Raw genomic sequence first — 19,017 nt, forward strand, 5'->3', positions numbered from 1 at the left:
GACAAAGAAGGCAAAGCCCTGTGGATGCAGGTTGATGAGGCCATGGGCTAGGGATTGGGGAGGGCAGCGGGTCCCTTCCTGGTTGCAAATTAGGCTCTTGCTCAGTTGCTGAGCCTTTGGGTCTTCACCAGCCCATGCGAAAGCAAGTATTCCGCAAAGGAGGGGAGACCTTCTCAGCTTATTTGGTTTCTCTGGCATATGGGACAATAAAGGGAGAGTCTGTGGGAGCCTGTGGCTCAGAATTGGGCTACTGTTGAGATGAACACAGGAGGGTCTGGGGGATGGACAGAGCTGGTGGCGAGCCTGCCACAACCTGGCCTAAACTGGAGGCAGCAACCTGCCAAAGGTCCGGTGCGCCCGATGTCCCAGGGGCTGCACCGCCACCTGCTGAGCGCTCCGGGCAGGCCTAGGTCTTGAGCAGCGGGGCTTACGTGTGGGGCCACAAGCGCGGCGGGTAGCGAGTGGAAAGGAGAGACGTGGAAGGGGGTGCGCAGGTGAGCGCAGGTTGGTTGCTCCCCGGCGCGCAGCCCTTCTCGCCAGGGACTTGACTGCCCGGGTAAACACCAGGCGCGATGTGCGCGGTGTATCCACGGAGAGACAAAGCCAGGGCGGGGCGGGGGCGCCGCCCGCAAGGCGGGGGCGGGGTGCGGGGTGCGGGGCGCAGATGAGTCTTCTGGGCACCGGGTGTCCAAGGCCGGGGAACCCTGAACCGAAGCCCGAGGACAGGTGGAGCGGGGGCGGGGCGGCGGCCGGGCGGGTCCCGCCCCGGAGGTGGGGCCGGGTGGGCCGGGCGGGGCGAGGCCGTGCTATGCAAATGTCGCCCACCGGCGGCCAATTGCCGGCGCTCCCCGCGCGGCTCCAAGCACCCTGTCCCGCCAGCGGCTGCGAGGGGAGAGCCGCAAGAGAGCGGAGCGCCGCGGTCCGGAGGTCCCTGAGCGCGGCGTAGGGCCAGGGCGCGCCTAGAGGAGCGGTACAGCCCCGTGCGGCCCCGGCCCGAGTTCCGCAGCCCGGCGAGCTCAGCGCCGCGGAGCCGAGCCGAGCGCAGCGCCCGAAGCCCAGCGCGTCGCCGCCCGCGCCCCGAGCTGGGGAATGCGCCCTCGGCGCATCGGCCAGGGGGCGCCCGAAGCCCGCCCCGGGGGAGGCGGCCCCGTGCGCCCCTGAGCCTTCCCATGGCCCGGGCTGGAGCCCGGGGCCTCGGCTACTGACGTGCCGGGAGCCGGTGGACTCAGGGAAGCCAGGGTTGCGGCGCAGATCCGTCTCAGGCGCAGCGGCAAGAGGGCGCGGGCAGGGCCATGGCCCCGGGGGGCCGATAGCACGGGCCGGCCCACGGGAGCCACTCTGCACCGCTGCCGCCTGGGTTCTCAGGCCCCCGCCGGGAAGAGGTGAGTGTGCGGGAACCCGAAGGCCGGGCTGGCAGCTGGCCCAGCTGTGACCCCTCCCGGACTCGTGGCACCCGAACTCTGCAGAAGTGTCCAGTAAGCAGGGCTTGGCCAGCCGGGCACCACTGGAGGACACGGGCACCGACAGGACTGTAGTGGGACCCCCTATGCCCGGGGTGGCGTGAGGATGCGTTGTGTTTGGATGATGTGGCCTGCGAGGTCACCAGTATGCAAAGCAACTTTTTCCCAATCGAAAGGTTCTAGGTGAATGGGTACCCTCATCCTCATGCTCCGGGAATTCTGGTCCCCTTCCCTGGTCTCAGGTCTTTCTCCCACTTATGCCCGAGGCAGCTGTTTCCTCCAATAGGTGAGTGCTGAGCCTCAGTGTCACTATCTGAAGACTTGGTCACCCCGAAGTGAAGTGCTATACTGCAGCCCCCGTGTCGGAGGTCACTAGCCCCTGCTCCTCTCCTAGCATTCTGCTAGTTCCCCCACCCGCCAGCCACATCTAGAATTTGCTTTCTACAAAGGGGAGTCCTGCTTGGTTTTAGGGTCCCTCCTGTAAGTGGGGTGTAGATGAGCTGGGAGAGTCTGCAGTGTCGCAGATGGCAAAGTGGATAGGAGACAACGGACGCTTGGTGCGCTTGCCTACCCTAGGCGAGACAGGAAGGTATGGAGGGGGCACAGGAATTAGGTAGTGCTGGCAGGAGTCCTCTGGAACTAGGCTGAGGCCCCCCTGGACAAATAACTCGTAATTCAAGATAGCTGAACTTTGCCCAGGATATTAATGCCTTGGGGAGCAGGCAAACTGAAGGCACTAGTGTGTCCACTCTGGAGCTGGGCCAGGTTAGGGATCTCTGTCCCCCAGATTCACCAGTTTGGCTCCCAGCAGCCACTATCCTAGTTACAAGATGGGGAAATGGGCACAGTGGTCCAGAGACTCAGCACTGTGCCTGGCCAGAGCTGAGGTTTCTTTCCAGGCTACCCAGGGGGTGTGCCTGGACCCTGTGGGGTGGGGTGTCTGTGCAGGCACACCTACCCCTGCTGCTCCCCCTTCAGTCCTAAAGAAACAGAGCCCGGAAGTGCGGAGGCCTGAGGGTGAGGGTGAGAGGGCAGCAACCCAGCCTCAGGCCCCACAGCTCTGCACACCTTGGAGGGAGGGTGGAACCAGGCCCAGGTGACCTTGACTGAGAAACTCTGGCCACAAAAGGGGGGTTTCAGCGATGGCAATGTTGGGGTGGCTCTGCTTCCTGGTCCATGAGGTGTTGGGGGAGGGGAAAGCTGAAAACCAGGGAATGAGCTCAGGGAGGGGGATGTATCTGAGTGGCTGCTGTCTGGTGGGGTGCTGTTACTAATTTCCTCCCGGTGTACCCCGCGACCCCAGTTTCGTTTCTGCTTCTCTTCTTTCTAGGCAGGTCTTAGCTCAGAGGAGCCCAACCTCCCTTTCCTGAGGCAGGCAATTTTCCCCCCACCCACCCACCACACATGCTGAGCCTGGGAGGTCTGAATTGGGCTGGACATTTCGACCACCTGGCCCCCTGTCCCGCCTCCAGGTGCCTCCAGACCCCTTCTTCTGGCAGCCCATTCCCTGCACCCCCTGCCAGCCCCAGCTCCTCGTTTCTTTGTTCAAGCGTCTCTCCTCCGTCCCTCCCTCTCTCCTCCCTCTCTCCTCCTCCCTCCCGCCTGCCTCCCTCCCTTGCTCCCTCCCGCCAGTTTGCCTCTTCTCCTTCTCGGCTCTCTTCCTGGTGGGCTCCCAGGTGGCGGTGGCTCCTTTTCCTTTGTCTGCCCACCTGAGCTTGTTCTGCCTTAGGGACTTCTTGGGGCAGGAGCTGAATGGAAGGCATCCAGGAGCTAGTAGAGGGGCAGGAACTGTAGAAACCCTCTCCCATTTTTCCTGTCTTTCCTTTTCTTTTTCCTTTTCTCTTCTTCTGTTTCCTACTCCAAGGCCACCAAAGAAGGGGCCTGGACTTGGGTCTGGGGCCCCAACAGACTTCAACATTCCCTATTCACTTTTGTCAGGGACAGAGCATTGTGGGAAGTTCTTATAGGGGCCCTGTGGGAGGGTTCCCCCATTTTCCTGGATACCTTGGCTAACTCCAGCCCTGTCCTTGGTGACCCTGACCTTATTGCCATGAAAATGGAGACAGGAAAAATGAAGTCATGGGGAGGATGCATTTGGGAGGCCTGTTGACATGAGCCCCTTGATAGATAGGATCAGAGCCCTTAGAGATACTTGCCTGCATCTTATCCTTCTCAAAACAGGATAGTGTCTCCCACCTTCCTTGAGCCCCACCCCATTCGCAGGTCAAGTTCTTGGGCAAATTCATGCTTGTGAGGACAAGTATGGCACGCACAAGTGGGTGTGTATATGTGTGAGCTTGTTGGGGGCCTTCCTGGTGCACCCCAAGGCATGGTGGCTGCACAGCCCACCCACCCTCAGCCAGCTCCCCAAGGGGCACACCTGGGGTAGGCAGTGTGTTAAAGGGACATGAAGGTGATATTCCAGGTACTCTGGCGTGGGTGATGTTCCCACATAGAGCACCACAGGAAGAACAGGCCAGAGGCCTGAGCAGTGCTTCCTGCGGAACTGGGGATTGAACTCAGATCCTTGCATTTGCCAGTCAAGCGCTTATTCTACTGAGCCATCTCCCCGGCCCCAGTGCTTCCTGTCTTGAGGAACCACGAGTGGTTTATCTTGGCAGCAGAGGCAGGGCTCAGGGAGGTGGGCTGAGGAGGGCGTGAGGGTCTGTCAGGTGGGACCTGAGAGTCAGATGTGGAGTCTGAGCCTTTCCTCAGCACAGGACAGTCACGGCAGAGGAGTGACAGGCCGCAGTTCCCCAACTCCCATCCCTGAGTCCTAGAAATGGGCCTAGGGTTGTGCCTGGAAGGAAGAGCTAGAGAGGGCCTGGGGGATGGGGCTCAACATTGTCATTCTCTAGGCACCCCCCATTGTTTCCGGGTGTGGGGGGGTGGAAATTGGCACTGGTTTGTGCCGGGAGGGAGCAATATGTTCCAACAACTGCTGCTGGGCTGCGTTTATACAACAGCCAGCCTGCCTGGGGAGACAATATTTGAAAAACACAATATTGAAACTTGGGCCTGCTGGAAATACGGGGAGCTCTGAAGGGGGTTTGCTTAGACCCTGCCCCAAACCCACTTGCTATCATAGTTTCCCTTCTTCACCATCCAGGGGCATAAAGGGAACTTTCTCCTGGCAGGAAGTCCTTCTACCTGTCTGACCTGGGTCTTTCCTGCTTTAATTTTAGTAAAAGTGGGCCCTACTGTTTTCTGTCTCTCCTTTTCTAACTGGTGCTGTCCCTTCTGCTTTGAACCATCTGTGTGTGTTTCATCTTCCCCTACCCCATTTCAAAAATCAGTCCAGATTTACTGGTACCAGGAATCTAAATTTAGCTCAAGTAGGAAGGGACAGACCCCATTTTATTTCTTGCCCATTCCTTGAAGTGGGAGAATAAGAAGGGGCCTGTGTGGCTGTGGCGGTGGCATAGGAGAGAGCTTGCTGGGAGCTGGAGAGGTCTCCAAGCTCCCGCTTGTATGTGACCTGTGAATAAAATTCAGGATAACGAAGGCAGAGTTGGAGGTTCCAGCTGCCCCATTAGGTCTGGTGGTCCTAGGCCACCCACTAGAGCCTGACGGTCATGTTATTGTGACACTTCTCCCAAGTGTCAAAGGAACAGACATGGAACTGCATACTGGGTATTTAGGACCCTAGACTGGGAGCGTAAGTATGGAGGCTGCAACCAAATTTTTTTTTTTAATTTTATTTATATGTGTGTGTGTGTGTGTGTCCAGCTCAGCCCACCAGGGGGCGGGGCTGGCTGGCATGTGGTGCTGGGGGATTGAACTGCGGTCCCTGTGCTTTGCTTAGCTTAGCTTGTTCTAAGTAGGTGCTTTAGACCACTGAGCCATCTCACCAGCCCTCCATCACATTTTTGTGTAGTTAGGGAAACACAGGTATGTTGGGCATAAATGGAAGGAGGGAAAGGTTGGTAGGGAGGGATTCCCCCCTCTGCCTCACACATTCCAATCTCTTTTCCTCTCCCAGGTGTCCAGAGAGCCAAGCCTGCTTCCTGGGCCCCAGGCCCCTCCCACAATGCTTATCACTGCTTTCTTCCTCTGGGCGTCCATACTGACTGGGGCTTGGCCAGCCACCCCTACCCAAGACCGCCTCCCAGCCACACCCCGTGTCCGGCTCTCCTTCAAAGGTAAGAGGCTACCTTGCTCTCCCCATAACCCATCCTGTCTTCATAACACAACTTCACAGGAGAGAGAAGGGGCAGGGCAAAAAAGGAACAAATTGTACAGTCACATGGGTTTTGTTGGGCATGGTGGTAGGGAAACAAGGGCAATGATGACTTGCTAAGAAAGGCTAGCAGCCACTTGGATATTTTGGGAAAGGGTCTTAAGTCTGGGCATCTGAGTTCCTGGGCTAAGTGGCCCAAGGTCTACAGGTAACAACTGGGGAGATGGGGGGCTATTCCTTCTAGACTTGCCACTGTTCTGTGTCCTAGGCATCCCTTAGGTGTAGAGTCAGAACGTGAAGCAGCCACTGGAGCTTTCGCTGGCTTGGGGAGCAGGGGCTGCTCTCCAGGGTGTTGGTGCTTGGGGAGCCTTCCTGTGATCTCCATATGGCAGGGTGTTCCTGGATGCTGGGAGGATACTGTGGCTGTGACTGGCAGGGAAATTGCCTGAGAAGCTGAGGAGATTGAATGCTTGTAAGGGGCCTCAGATCTCCAGGTGGCACTTTGCCTGGGAAGTCACTGGAAGGTTTTAATGATGGTTGGGAGTCTTCAGAGTGAGAAGACAATCCTCAGCTCCATCACCTTTGTGTCCTCAGCTCCATTCCCTTTGTTTCTAATCCCCTGGGCAAGTGAACCCTCCTGGGTGCGTCCAGGAGGACATGTGGCTTCCTTATTAGCCACTTCTTTTTTTTTTTTTTAAGCATATTTATTTATTTATCTGTTTGGTACAGATAGTTTCAGGGACAGCATGGCATATGGTACTAGGGATCAAACTCGGGTCCTTGTGCTTGCCAGGCAGGCGCTTAGACAGCTGAGCTATCTTCCCAGCCCATAGCCACTTCTTTTGAGAGGAATGTATGATCTTAAGAGTCCACCCTAGGCCTGGGATGAGGGGCACCAACCATGCTGGGGGCAGGTGGCCTGGAGTCATAATGAGTTCTCCACCTTAGCCTTCTTCTGGCCAGAGGAAATCTGTCCAACTGCCTGCCCTGCGTAGGGCCAGTGCAGCCTGGCTGGCCAGACTTCCTGGCAGCCATATTGGATGAAAGGCTGGGCTGACCTTTTCTTCCTTGTGCTTGGCCCAGGCCCAGCCCCTGTCTTACTCCCCCTCCCCTGACCTCATCCCGTCCTTGCAGCTTGATGGGAGAAGTGGGAAGTGAGCTGCGTATCATTGGCTTTCCCACTCTCTGACTTCTGGAGTGTCTGAGGATATGCCTGGAAGGAGTCCTCTCTTAGCCTGAGAAATGGACAGAGAAGAGTTAATTGGTTTAGGTTAGAAAGAGTCCCCTTTCCCCAGGCCTGGGAAGGTGAGATATTTATTCTGCTGATGCCTCCACCCTTCCCTGGTGGAATTCCTCAGAGCAGATTAATAAATCTTGAAGGGGCCAGGTCCCCCCCTTCTCCCTAAGTAGGTTGTCTCCTCCCCCTGTAGGGGAGGGAGGTGTGGTTCGGCCTCCACAGCATAGGATGTTATTTTTAGGCAGGGGGACTGAGATATAGGCAGGTCTTCTGTGTAATCCTTCTGAACCTTTTAGGACCTCCAGGGGAAAAGTTTTTGTTCCTGTTTTCTTTTTTGGGTGGTGGTGGGGTACTGGGAATCGAACTCAGGACCTTGCACTTGCCAGATAGGTACTGCACTACTGAGCTATATCCATGTCCCCTTGTTTCTGTTTTCTAGAGAGAGAAACTGAGGCTAAAGCAAAGGTATGACCAAGGTCAGGCAGGAGGCAGAAGCAAGGCCAGAAATAGAACCCTGGTGTTCTGGCCTTGCTGGCGCCCACATTGTGTCGGTCGATTCCCTCACTCTCAATTAGCTCCAAAGCCGACACCCACGGTGACTAAAAGCCCAGCTCCCTGGCAGCCAGCCTACAATGCTTCTTGCTGTGGCAGCCTCGGGTGGAGCTGGAGGATGCCCAGTGCCACCCCATCTGGGCCTTTGTGTGTTTGCACACACAGGTTCCTTGGTCACGAATGACTTCCCTGTTCCCACCTGACTTCATGTCCTAGGTTATCCTTGGATGTCACTTCAATTTAGCGGATACTGATTGTTATGCACGTCTGCCCTGGGCACTGAGTCTGTGGTCAGCAGAGATGAGACGGGACATTTACAGACTCACTCAGTGCAACAAGTACCTAGTTGGACAACACTACTGAGGACCCCAGCGTGTACTTTGCTCCAGGCTCTATGTGTCCCGAATGCTGCATGGTCTCAACGAGTCATATACATACAAGGCAGTCCTCGTTTGGAGGAGGCCCTCACTAAGTGTCTGTGAACTGAGAATGGAGAATAATTCCTAGAAAATCTGGGATCCCACAGGGAGGTGGGGCAGGGAGAGGGCAGGGGTCTTTCTTTATAGACACATGAGCAAATTACTTTTAGAAGCACTGCTGGTCAGTTGAGCTCCATGACTTAGTTTCTCTTTCTGTGATCAGATGGGCATGTTCTCCTTCTGTGAGCAGCTGGCAGCCAGGTATATTGGCTGGACCTCCCTAGCCCTGCCTTGGGCCCTGGTACAGCCAGTAGGTACCAGTTCCAGTCTTGAGTAGGGCTGGACCCTACTAGGCGGAGGTGCTGGCATAAGGGGCCACACTGCCTAGGGCAGATAAAGGAACAAAGGCAGGAACTGGGCCAAGCCTGGGCTTGTTGCTGCCCATCCGCCTGGTTACCCCAGCCAGGTCTAGAGCTGGGAGGGTGCAGAAACAGAGGGGCCCAACATTGCTCAGCTTGGGAAGCTCCTGTGGCCCACTCCTGAGCTTCTGTCAGCAGCACAGCCAAGGTGAGGTACAAGTGAGGAGTCATAAGGGAGGGTTTCTCTCAATAAAATTATGGGAAAAAAAAAAATAAGGGAGGGTTTCTAGGAGCAAGTGAGGTGGTCTTTTTTTTTTTTTTTTTTTTTTTTGAGTCCTGGCACTAGAGAGCTCATGGATGCCTGGATTGCAGCACCCCTGGCCCCTCCCCTTGATAGAATCCATAGTCATCTTCAACCAGAGTCATAGACCGAATCTGAGCAAAAAATGTTTCTTCCTCCTGTCCTGAGATGACCAGGCCCTGGGGCACCACCTCTGCCCCAGGCACCAGCAGGGAGGTACAGAACTCTGCCAGGCCCTTTGTTCAGCTTGAGGAGTGTTTACTTTTTCCCAGGAAGCTACCCCTCAAAACACCACTGGTGCCTGGGCTGTTTTTGGCCACAAATTGAGACCAAAAGGTATTTGGTGGTAGAGAGGGGCCTTGTGATGACACGGAGTAGTGGGGCTACTAGGGAAACTGAGGCAGGAGTAGGTGAAAGGAACAGAAGTCTACTATGTGAGGAGAGATCTGAAAAGATAAAAATAATAAAAATTATAGTAGGTAGTGATAACCAGGCCAAGGGTCTTCTGAGGAAGAAAGCACGGGGCTTCCCAGGACACTCAAAGGGGGTATTGAGGTTGAGCCTGACTCTGCCTAAAGCTCAGGCTGCCCCAAGACTGAGAGTGAAGTGTGGGGTGCAGGGGCTTAGGTGAACATGGCCCCTGCCATGAGCTAGGGCTGGGGCACCAGGATCCTATGGGATAGGAAGGAGTTGGGGTTGCACTGGGCAGGCTCCCGCTGCTCTTTGCCTGCTAGAACAGTAAAACAGGATTTGCTTATTTTTAGCCCTTTTACTGAGCACAGTTCCTGGGAAACCCTGTCAGGTCAGAGATGGGAAAAACAGGCCCTCATAAAAGGGGTGCCAGGAATATAGCTCAGCATCACAAGTGTCTGCCTGGCAAGCACAAGGTCCTGAGTTTACTTCCCGGTACAAAAGCCGGGGGGAGACCTCCTATGTCTAGCATCTCACTGGGTCAAAGCACTGTGACGCCAGTCCAGGCATAGCTGTTTGTTTGGTGGGGAAGGATGTCTCACAGGTGAAGGACAAATGGATGGGGTCTGGTCATGCTTCTCCCACTTACCTCCAGGCCTGGCAAATGGCCCAGAATGATGCTACACACATATCTGCCTGTGGCACTAGCATACCACAGCTTCCAGATCCTGCTTAGAAACAAAATTAGAAGTTGAGAGGGGTCACAGCTTATTTACTTTTCTTTTACTGTATTTGGTATAGGGTCTCACTGTGCAGCTTGGACTTATAGTGATCCTCCTGTTTTCAGCCTCCCCAGCACTGGGATTACAGGCGTGTACCACCACGCCCAGACTTGGTGGTAGCTCAATGCACCCAGGGGTGGGGCTGGGCATGTGGTATCTGGGATCAAACCCTGGTCCCTGTGCTTGCCTAAGAAGGTGCTTAATCTGCTGAGCTATCTCACTGGCCCTTCATTTCCTTTTCCACAGTGGTGTGAGCTGAGATGAGGTAGAGGGTTTTGTTAAAAGCCTTGATAAAGAGGCCGGGGAGATGGCTCAGTGGAATAAGCACTTTCCTGCAAGTGCAAGGGCCTGAGTTCAATCCCCAGTTCTGGAAAAAAAAAAAAAGCAACCCTGATAGACTTTGGCTTGGGCTGGGCTTGGGGGAAGGTAGCAGAGCTGCTTTTGCCCCTCATGGGCTACTATGCATGAAGCGTCCAGTTATGAAGGCCATGAGAAGACCTGGCAGCTTTGAAGTCAAAGTGCCCCAAGGAACTGGGCAGGGGTCTGGTGGCTTTGACACCTATAGTGGACTTCGGAGCTAATAAGCCAGAGAGGGGTGAGAAACCAGGATGAGCACTGGCCCCTGCAGAAAGTGAAGAAATTGTCTAAGAACTTATTGAGGGCCCAGCCTGAGTCACCTAGGCCAAAAGCCTGGGCCTTTGGTACTTCTAGATGTAACAAACTTTGGATGGGACCACCACCGACTGGGCCTCCAAGGCACATGCCTTGTCTCTGGTCCCTGGCATGTCGCCTGCCCCTCCCTGCCTGGCTCCAGCTTCTCTTGGCACTGAGCGAGGAGCTGGTGCATGCTCTGCTCAAGGAGTAAATCATGTTCCTTGGCAGCTCCTGCTGCTTTGTAATCGTAAAGAATTTAAAGAGACACCACCAGGTAAAAATTTCACCCTGACCATACAGGCATCTTTCACCCTATGGCTTTGGAGACAGCAAGGGGACTCTGGGCTGTCCACCTATGTGTATGTTCTTTTGACCCCTTGACCCTTCCAGAGACACTAATAGCTCAGAAAGTGGCTTGAGAGCCAAGGCTTCCTAGCTCCTAACTCCTCAGAGCCTTCTAGCTTCTCACTCAGGGCAGAGAGAGGGGGATTTAAGGTTGGTGTAGTGCAGTAGTGGTAGTGGTTGGCCCTGAAGATAGACAAATTCCAGCTTTAGCTTTGTTAGCTGTGCGATCTCAGATAAGTAGTGTAGCCATTTTTTTTTTTTTTTTTTCTCGGAACTGGGGATTGAACTCAGGCCCTTGCGCTTGCCAGGGAAGCGCTTATTCCACTGAGCCATCTCCCCGGCCCCTAATGTAGCCATTCTGAACCCTGGTTTTTCCTGTGTGTGAAGCACAAATGGCAATGGCCCTCTTCAAGTGGCATCCCCAAGGTCAGGCTGCTGTGTGCATCCTGGTTGATAGATCTTGAATGGTAAAATTCCTGCTGCTCTGGAAAGTCGGGATGAGGATAATCCTGGCCTCACTGTGTTGCTGAGGGGATTAACTGTGTGAGTGCTGTGACTGTGTTGGTAACAAAGGAGGGTCCAGTGACCAGGACTGTGGTGGACAGGTGAGGGCCTTTGCTGTGGGGAATGCATCACAGAATTCTCTTTGTTTAGAAAGGACTGCAAGAGGGAACCAAGCCCTGCTGGATTCCTACCTGGGGCATCCAGGTATCTGGCAGGCTTATGGTGAGACAGTGTCTCCAAGGGCAAGGGAGATAGATTGTGTAGGTAGAAGAGCAGGGGCAGAGGCCCGTTGCATGGGGTGCAGCATCTTGTGGCTTTAGCTGTTTCTCAAGGCAGAGGTACTCAACATGTGGTGGAAAAATTCCAGGAATAGAGATGCCTGTGGTGGGAGCAAGTACCCCACTCCCCTCCCCCTGCCAAGACAAGGTCCTGAGCCTGGTCAGGCACCTACTCAGCTTGGGCCAGGGGCCAGGCTTGGGCTCCTCACTGGGGCATCTACAAGGCTGGGCAGAGAGCATGTTTTCTTGGCCTGGTCTGGTGCTGTCCTGGGAATCTGAGCCCCACCTCAAGGGAGCCCTTTAGAGAGGCAGAGAATTCCTGCTGCATTTTTCTTAGAAATAGCAAGAGGGCCTTTGCCAGATGCGTGGATGCCAGAAGGCTTCAGCCTAAGTCCAAAGCCTAGTTCACGTGGCTGCCTGAGCTTGGCAGGCCTGCAGCACCTCACGAGCAGCCCCAGGGAGAGGGCAGAGACCTCCTGGGCTCCAGCCCCTGAGCAGCGGTCCTGAAGCAGCAAAGAATGGGGTCTGGTAATGGCTCTTGGTCTAGGATCAGGGACCACCCCAGGGAGAGGGGCATGGTAGACCCACAGGAGAGTCTTCACTGGAGTAGCCTCAAGTATTAGCTGTATGGTGCATCCCTGTGCAGGTCAGGGGCAGACTGGAAGCATCAGGGCCCTCCAACCTCAGCTGGAGACCTCAGCTCCAGACTCCCCTTCCCCCACTTTTCTTCCTTCCTTCCTCCCCCTGTGCCTGTCTTGCCCTTACCCCCTCCAGATCCCACCCTTCCCTGGCTTCCTACCCGGACATGCTCTTTCCTCTGCAGTCTCTGCACCTCGCCAAGAACCTTATTTTTTCCCAGTTGGAGCTTGGAGCTGATGCCCTCATTTCCCTCCATAGCAGAATCCATGGCCTTGTGTATCTGCTATTCAGCCTGAGTATACAGCCAGCAGAACAGCAGCTAGAATATGGGGGACTTGTGGCTTCTCTTCTGAGGGAAGGTGGGTAGCACCCAGCAGGCCTCACTGCAGGCTGCCTCCACCATCATCTTTTTTTGTTTTGCTTTGTTTTTAGGGCAGGGTCTACATGGTGTTCAGGATTTTACTACATAGATCAGGTGCGTGCACCACCATGCCCAGTCTCAATCACCTTCTCTGTGCCCTGGGGGCAGGTCCGGCAGACCAGGAATCAAACCCTGGCCACTGCACTCTGCTATGCAGGTGCTTTAGTCTGCTGTCATCTTTCTTTTCTTTTTTTTTTTGGTGGAACCGGGGATTGAACTGAGGCCCTTGTGCTTGCCAGGGAAGCACTTATTCTACTGAGCCATCTCCCCGGCCCCTCCACTGTCATCTTGATCTACCCTTCCTGTTCCAGCACCAAACCCTGTGGAGGACTTTTTGCTGTCTCTGCACTGTCTGCCATCCTCACTGTAGCCCGCAGAGCTGAGCCTGATCATGGATCTATCTGTTCTGTGCCTCAGTTTTTCCATCAGAATGTTAGCAAGGGGGCTAATTGTCCAGGCATTCTGTGAGGGTGAAACAAGGGGCTTGCAGGGTCTGCAGGATTCCAGAGGGCAGCAAAGAAGGGACTGGTTCCAGGGCAGGGGAAGGGTCTTGACGCCCACCAGCCTGTCCGTCTGGGTGATTTATCAGAGTAAATGAGCCATGGAGAGTTTGTTGTCTTTTGCAGTCATGGGGAGGAGGAGGAGGTGGTGGAGGAAGGAGTGAGGGGTTTCCGGGGCAGGTCTGGAATGTGGGAGGAGGGGTGGCTCTGGGGCCTGTGGAACTGGAGGCAGCCTCAGAAGACTATTTCACTTTCTCCACCTGAGAATGGAATCAGGGTACCCCTTCCCCTCAGGACTAACCCGCTCCTTACCCCCTTTACCTTTTGTGTGTGTGTGTGTGTGTGTGTGTGTGTGTGTGTGTGTATTCTGGGAATGGAACTCAGGATCTTGTGCTTGCCAGGCAGGTGCTGCCCTGCTGAGCTGTGTCCCTGGCTGCCACCTTTACACTTTGGAGGTGCATACCATGTTCTGCTTGCCTGGCCCTAGTCACTTCCTTTCATCCCCTGTACAAGGACATCTCTTGATCACATGTGTCCTTCCTAAACCCAGCCCAGTTGTGGCCTCTGTTCACCCGGCAAATGCTTTTGTGTGCTTTCACGTGCAGCTGCATGCTAAGGGTCTGTGTAGGAGTCATGGTCTCTGAACCACCAGCCCAGACCTGGAACAGTCAGGACTATGGGCAGGGCAGGGGTAGGAGAAAGCACCTAGGCAGGAGAGCTCCCTTCTGCCAGGACACTGGATGTCCTTAGGGGACAGGGTGTAGAACCTGGGGTTCTGGGCTGGTATGTGCTAACGGCTGACCTCGCTACTGTTCCTCCTGGCTTGGGATGAGCCAGTCTGCAGTCTATTCTCCTGGGTGGAGCAGGTGGGCACTGGGGCAGAACGGGCGTGGGAACAGTGTGCCTGGTCCTGTAGGACCGGACCTCCCAGCCCCTCAAATAGGAGGGAATAGTGGAGCAGAGTTTTAACCCAGCTGGGTGTCTCTTGCCCTGTTCAATGTTTACCTAACAGCTGGGATGTTTATAGTAGCCCTTAGGAAGGGGCCCCTTGTTCCTGAGGGTTTCCCATCAGAGTGTCCCATGGGAGTTCTTCCTACCCCTTGTCCCCCTGCACCCCTGGGATGAATTTGCCAAGGACACAGAAAATGCAGCCATCCTCACTCTGGGTCAGGGATACCTGCCCTTCCATCCTCTTATCTAGGTTTAGGTCCCTTGCTTCTTGGAGGAGCCACATTTCCTGGGAAGTGACAGTGCTAGGTGGTGAATTGCTATATGGTAAAATATGGTAACTGGGTCTCCAGTTCAGACATTTAAATTGAATTCAATCAGAATGGTTATGGAATATAAACACCTGGAGTCATTTACATGTTAATTATGTTGAATGGACTGTGAGACCATAATTAGTTGCTAATTGGGTGAGAGCAAGTTGTAATTGGTTTTGTTGGCACCGACCTGGCTCACCTGCACAGGGAAGGGGGCCTGTGGATGGTGCCTGATGAGGCTTCTGGGTGTTTGGTCAGGAAAGCAGGGCCAGGGATGGGATGGGGGCAGATAGGAATGGCTTAGGAAGGCCTGGGAAACCCAGAACACACTTCTCAAGGGAGGGGGCAGTTTAAGCCCAAGGCAAACCCTGCTTCTGGCTTTTAGTGCATCCCATCCAGAATACCCAGGAAGGACAGGGAAATTAGCATAACAGCCTTGCCTGCACAGCCTCCTGTGGGCTGGAGGCCGCGGCAGCATTAGGGAAGTGTTACTGCAGATGACAGACCCTGGATTGGCCTGGTCCGCAGCTGAGGTGTATATGAGGTGGGTGTGCTGAGCAGGGGAAGGTGCACTGGGCTGCCCCACCCCCATCTTGGCCTGACTGGGACTCCCAGGGTTACAGGGCTGTGGCCAGGGGCTGAGGCCTTCCGGCTGGCCGCTCATTAAAAGAGGATTAGGCTGGGAGCCAGTCCAGCCCCTAGTACTGCCTCTGGGGCCCCTCAAAGCTTTGGGGGAGTGAAAGAGGCTGAGGGACCGCCTGGGCCTTGCCTCTCGTCATGGCCACTGCTGCTGGGCCCTTCACTGCCTCAGTTTCCCTCCTCAGAAGGTCAGAAGGTCAGGACGTACTTCTGTGGAAGAAGCACCAACAAAGAATCATGTCAGCAATCCATTCCCTTCACCACCAGTCTCATTTCTCTTCAGCTCAGGGATTAGGGCCCCACCAGCCCACACAAGGTCAGAGGTCAGAGCTGGGCTACAGGGACCTGTCTATCACCCGGACACCAGCTCTGCTGGAAGAGGTGGCACTGTCAGTCAGGGCCCACGGCTTTGTGGGGTTGTAACCAAGGGGGCGGGGTGCCCACTTCTACCCTGAGACCCCTCTTTTGGCAGCAGCTCCTGCTTCACTGGCCTCAGACCTGGTGTCCAAGAGACCCACAATGGGGGGCGGGGCTGCCCATTTGGAGTTTTGAGCAAGAGCTGTAGACACACCTCCTGAGGGCCCATGGCCCTTTAAAGTAAGGCATCAACCACTGCTTCCTAGGGAGGAAGAGATAGACACTCTCAGGAGCATGCCTCCGGGCACTGTGAATGTTCCTACCTCTGGACCTGGGCCAGGCCTTTCTGGACTGGGACCCTGAATATCTAATGGCCTTGAGAGAGGCCTAGAGGCGGAAATGAGGTGTCTGAGGCCAGAATAAGCTCTTCCTTCCCAGTGATGGGAAAATCCTTCCCGGATGCCACCCCACCCAACATTGGCTCAGCCTGAGTGAGAGAATGGGTGTGGGGTCCTTTCCCAGAAAGCATCACCCAGACACATCTTTCTCTCCCTAGGTCAAGGTTTACATTCTGACATCCATAGAACCACTGATTGTGCCTTAACCCCCCCCTTCCTTGACATTGCCATGGCCATGGGGGAGGAGTGGCACGCCTCCTGTAGGGTTGGGCTTGGGACAAATGGGGCAGGGCTGGGGATTGATCTGAGGACATGGGCAGGCTAGCTCTGTATAACACCCATTACCCACTGATGCCACCTTAGGCGTCCGGGTGCTTTTAGCCTGAGTCCTTAGAAGGGGAGCTCCTTAGAAGCCAGATCCTATTAGGACTGACACTGCAGGTATCAGAGATTGGTACTTGGTACGGAGGCCCACTCTATCACTCTGGCCCCAACCCAGTTTCTTTTCCCTGTGGTGTACAGGTTAAGGAGGGGGACAGACAGAATTCTGATTCTACTGTTCACCTGGGAACTTAAGATGATTACCACTCTGAAGAGCGTTCCTGCCTGTGGCCAGGCATGTAGGACTGACACAGGGGCCTCTTGTTTCAATTTTCCCAGCCATTGGTGCTCTAGCTATGGATTAATAAGGTAGAGCCTTCCTCTTATCCCCCCATGCCTTAGTTTCCCCTTTTGCAGGCTAGTGTAATTAGTGCTTTAGGAGTTAGCTCTCTTCTGTGGATTAGAGGTGAGTAGGACATGCTGAAACTGTATGAGTTAGGGCTGAGTCAACAGGAAGCTCCTGCCTTCCCATCACCCTCTCTGCTTCCAGCCCCAGCATTAGGATGGGAGTGGGTATCCTCCAAGAGATAGTAGCATCTAGAAGGAAGCCTGCTCCCTGGGGAGGGGCTTGAGGACCTATCCCATTCTCTACTAGGTTTTTGTTGTTGTTGTTGTTGTTTTAGTACCAGGGATTGAACTCAGGATCCTGCACTTACCACGTAGGATGTTATTCTACTGAGCTATCGCCCGGGCATTAAGATTTACAGACCAACTTAGTAGTTCTGTTTTTGTTTTTTTGGTGCCAGGGATCAAACTAGGGACCTTGCACTTGCCAGGCAGGCACTTACGCTACTGAGCTATATCCTTGACCCCCATTCTCTAGACTCCTCAAAAGGTAGCCTGCTACCCATCAAGGATGAGTAGGAATTGGAGGAATGCCACTGTGGGTTCTCCAAGATTGAAGCAGAATCCACACACAGGGTCACATGTAAGGTCAATGTGAGGAGTAGAAAATAAAGCTCAGAGGCCCACAGTGCCCACTGTGGGGTCATGAAGCCCATGCCAGAAAATGACCCTTTTCTCACCTTGGGTGACCTCCTTTGGGCTCCCTTCCCCCACTGTCATTTCCATAGCAACAAATGCATCAGAAAGCATCATGTCCTGTGATGCCAGAGTGTCCTGTGTCAAGTTATTGACGCCATATCCCGTGGTCACTGGGACGGATCCTGGGGGTCCTGAGTCATATGCCTTATTGACGCAGGACGAGTCACCTTCCGGCCCTGGCCCTTCCGGCAGTCAGTCCACTACAGGCTCCCCTCCTTCATCGGTGGACCCAGCTGGGAGTTAATTCATTCCCATACTCTCTCTCTCTCTCTCTCTCTCTCTCTCTCTCTCTCTCTCTCCTTTTCTCTTTCACACCCACACCCAGGGACCTGTGACTTCCCTGCCCTGTGTCCCAGTATTTTCCCCTGCATACTGGATGTGTGACCACAGGCTGTACACATGATAGGTGCTTGGTGACTCAGTGAGAGGCACACTCTACCTCCTGCCCAGGGTTAGACTGAGGGGTGCAGAAACAGAATGTCAGGTCAGGGCTAGTGGCCTGCCCCACTTCTGGGACTGTTTTCTCATCTGCTGAGTGAGATGAGCTAGAGCCTGGATTGCTGAGGCTTTGGAAGCACATTAAGAGCTGGGACCTGGGCTGGACCCTGGGAGCTATGGCATAGCAGAGAGGCAAGGTTCAGATTATGGAGGCCAAGTTAGTCAGGGGTGGAGGGCAGGAGTCATGGCTGCCTGGGTTCCTGGGCACTAGATGTCTAAAACTCCACTCCACCCAGGTGCTGTGTCTAAAGATGCCCATTTGAGCCTCTTCCCCTATCCTCTGCATTGCCCCCAAGGTGCTCCTCAGCCCAGCAGGACAAGTAAGGGCACAATCAAGGCCATGCCCCCAGCCAGGGTATAAATAACCCCTGGCGGGCTGTCCCAGCCTGGAGGGGCTCTACTGGCAGTCCCACTTCCTCTCTGGCCACTTCCCAGCCCTGGGGGTGGGGGAATGTTTACTTTCCTGTTGTCACTATGACTGGGTGGCCAGGCGGGGGACTCCGAGTGGCCCAACAACAGGTGCAAGACAGGTGCCCAAGCTGCCCTGCCCAGGACTTCAAAGGCACCGCCGGACAGGCGGGTGAGGCCATAGCCAAGCAGGGATCGGCCTTTTGATCCCTTGGCGTCCTGGCGTCCCTGCAACCCATGGCTGGCCAAGGTCATCACCTGTATTGCCTTGTTGGTGCATAGTCATGTCTGGGCAGGGCAAGGCCTGGCCTTGACCCCCAGCCCAAAAGGGTGAGTTCCTGGTATCAGACCTGCATTAAATCAGTGTCGAATTCCCTGGCTCTCAGCCCACACTACCTACCTCACATACCCAGCCCTGTACATCCCAGAGCTTTTATCTGAAGCTGCTCCTGGGCATAGCCTCACTAGCCCATTCCAGGGTCCCTGGCGCACCAGTTGGAGTCAGGGTCATCAGGCCAGTCAGTGACAGCCACCTGCTGGTGATACCTTCAGCTGTGTTCAGAGCCTTAATCACAGCTGTTCTCTCCCTCCAGGTGCCTTGGAGCTTGGTTCAGGCCTCCCCCTTGATTACCTGACCTGTCAAGTGTGTTACCAACTGGTAGCGTGCCGCGCACACGTGTGTGTGTGTGTGTGTGTGTGTGACCCTCTTGGTGAACTAGTGAGCACCTTGTCTGCTGTAGAGCATGCGTGTATACCTGTACCAGGTATATACATGCATATGCTGCCCCCCACCCCCCACCATGCATGTGAATATTCATCAGCCTCATCTAAATGTTCTCTTTCCTCCTGAGCTAAAAATAGCTGGGTGTGGGGGCAGGGTTTGCCGAAGAGACCACCTGGGCTGCCCTAGAGCAGATTCCCAGGCTTCCTGGAGTCCCATGTCAAACCCTCTAGCTCATCAATGGCTGAGCTCCCTCCTGTTCTTCAT

General features: G+C 54.9%; 1 protein-coding gene across 3 annotated transcripts in view; it reads left to right on the top strand.

The window, feature by feature from the left end:
- The first annotated feature begins 845 nt into the window (after positions 1–845).
- Positions 846–19,017, top strand: part of Sema3f (semaphorin 3F) — a 29,354-nt gene continuing 11,182 nt past the window's right edge. The window contains exons 1-2 of one of the 3 annotated variants that reach the window (XR_002819040.1): positions 846–1,382; positions 5,443–5,602. Coding sequence is in view for 2 of the 3 variants with exons in the window: in XM_004625120.2 (XP_004625177.1) it covers positions 5,491–5,602 (112 nt within the window). In the remaining variant the exon portion in view is untranslated. The remainder of the gene's footprint in view (positions 1,383–5,442; positions 5,603–19,017) is intronic. The other 2 variants (XM_004625120.2, XM_004625121.2) reach the window with 2 other exon arrangements.

Source organism: Octodon degus, unplaced genomic scaffold, assembly GCF_000260255.1.
Source record: "Octodon degus isolate 3935 unplaced genomic scaffold, OctDeg1.0 scaffold00008, whole genome shotgun sequence".
NCBI classification, from domain to species: Eukaryota; Metazoa; Chordata; class Mammalia; order Rodentia; family Octodontidae; genus Octodon; species Octodon degus.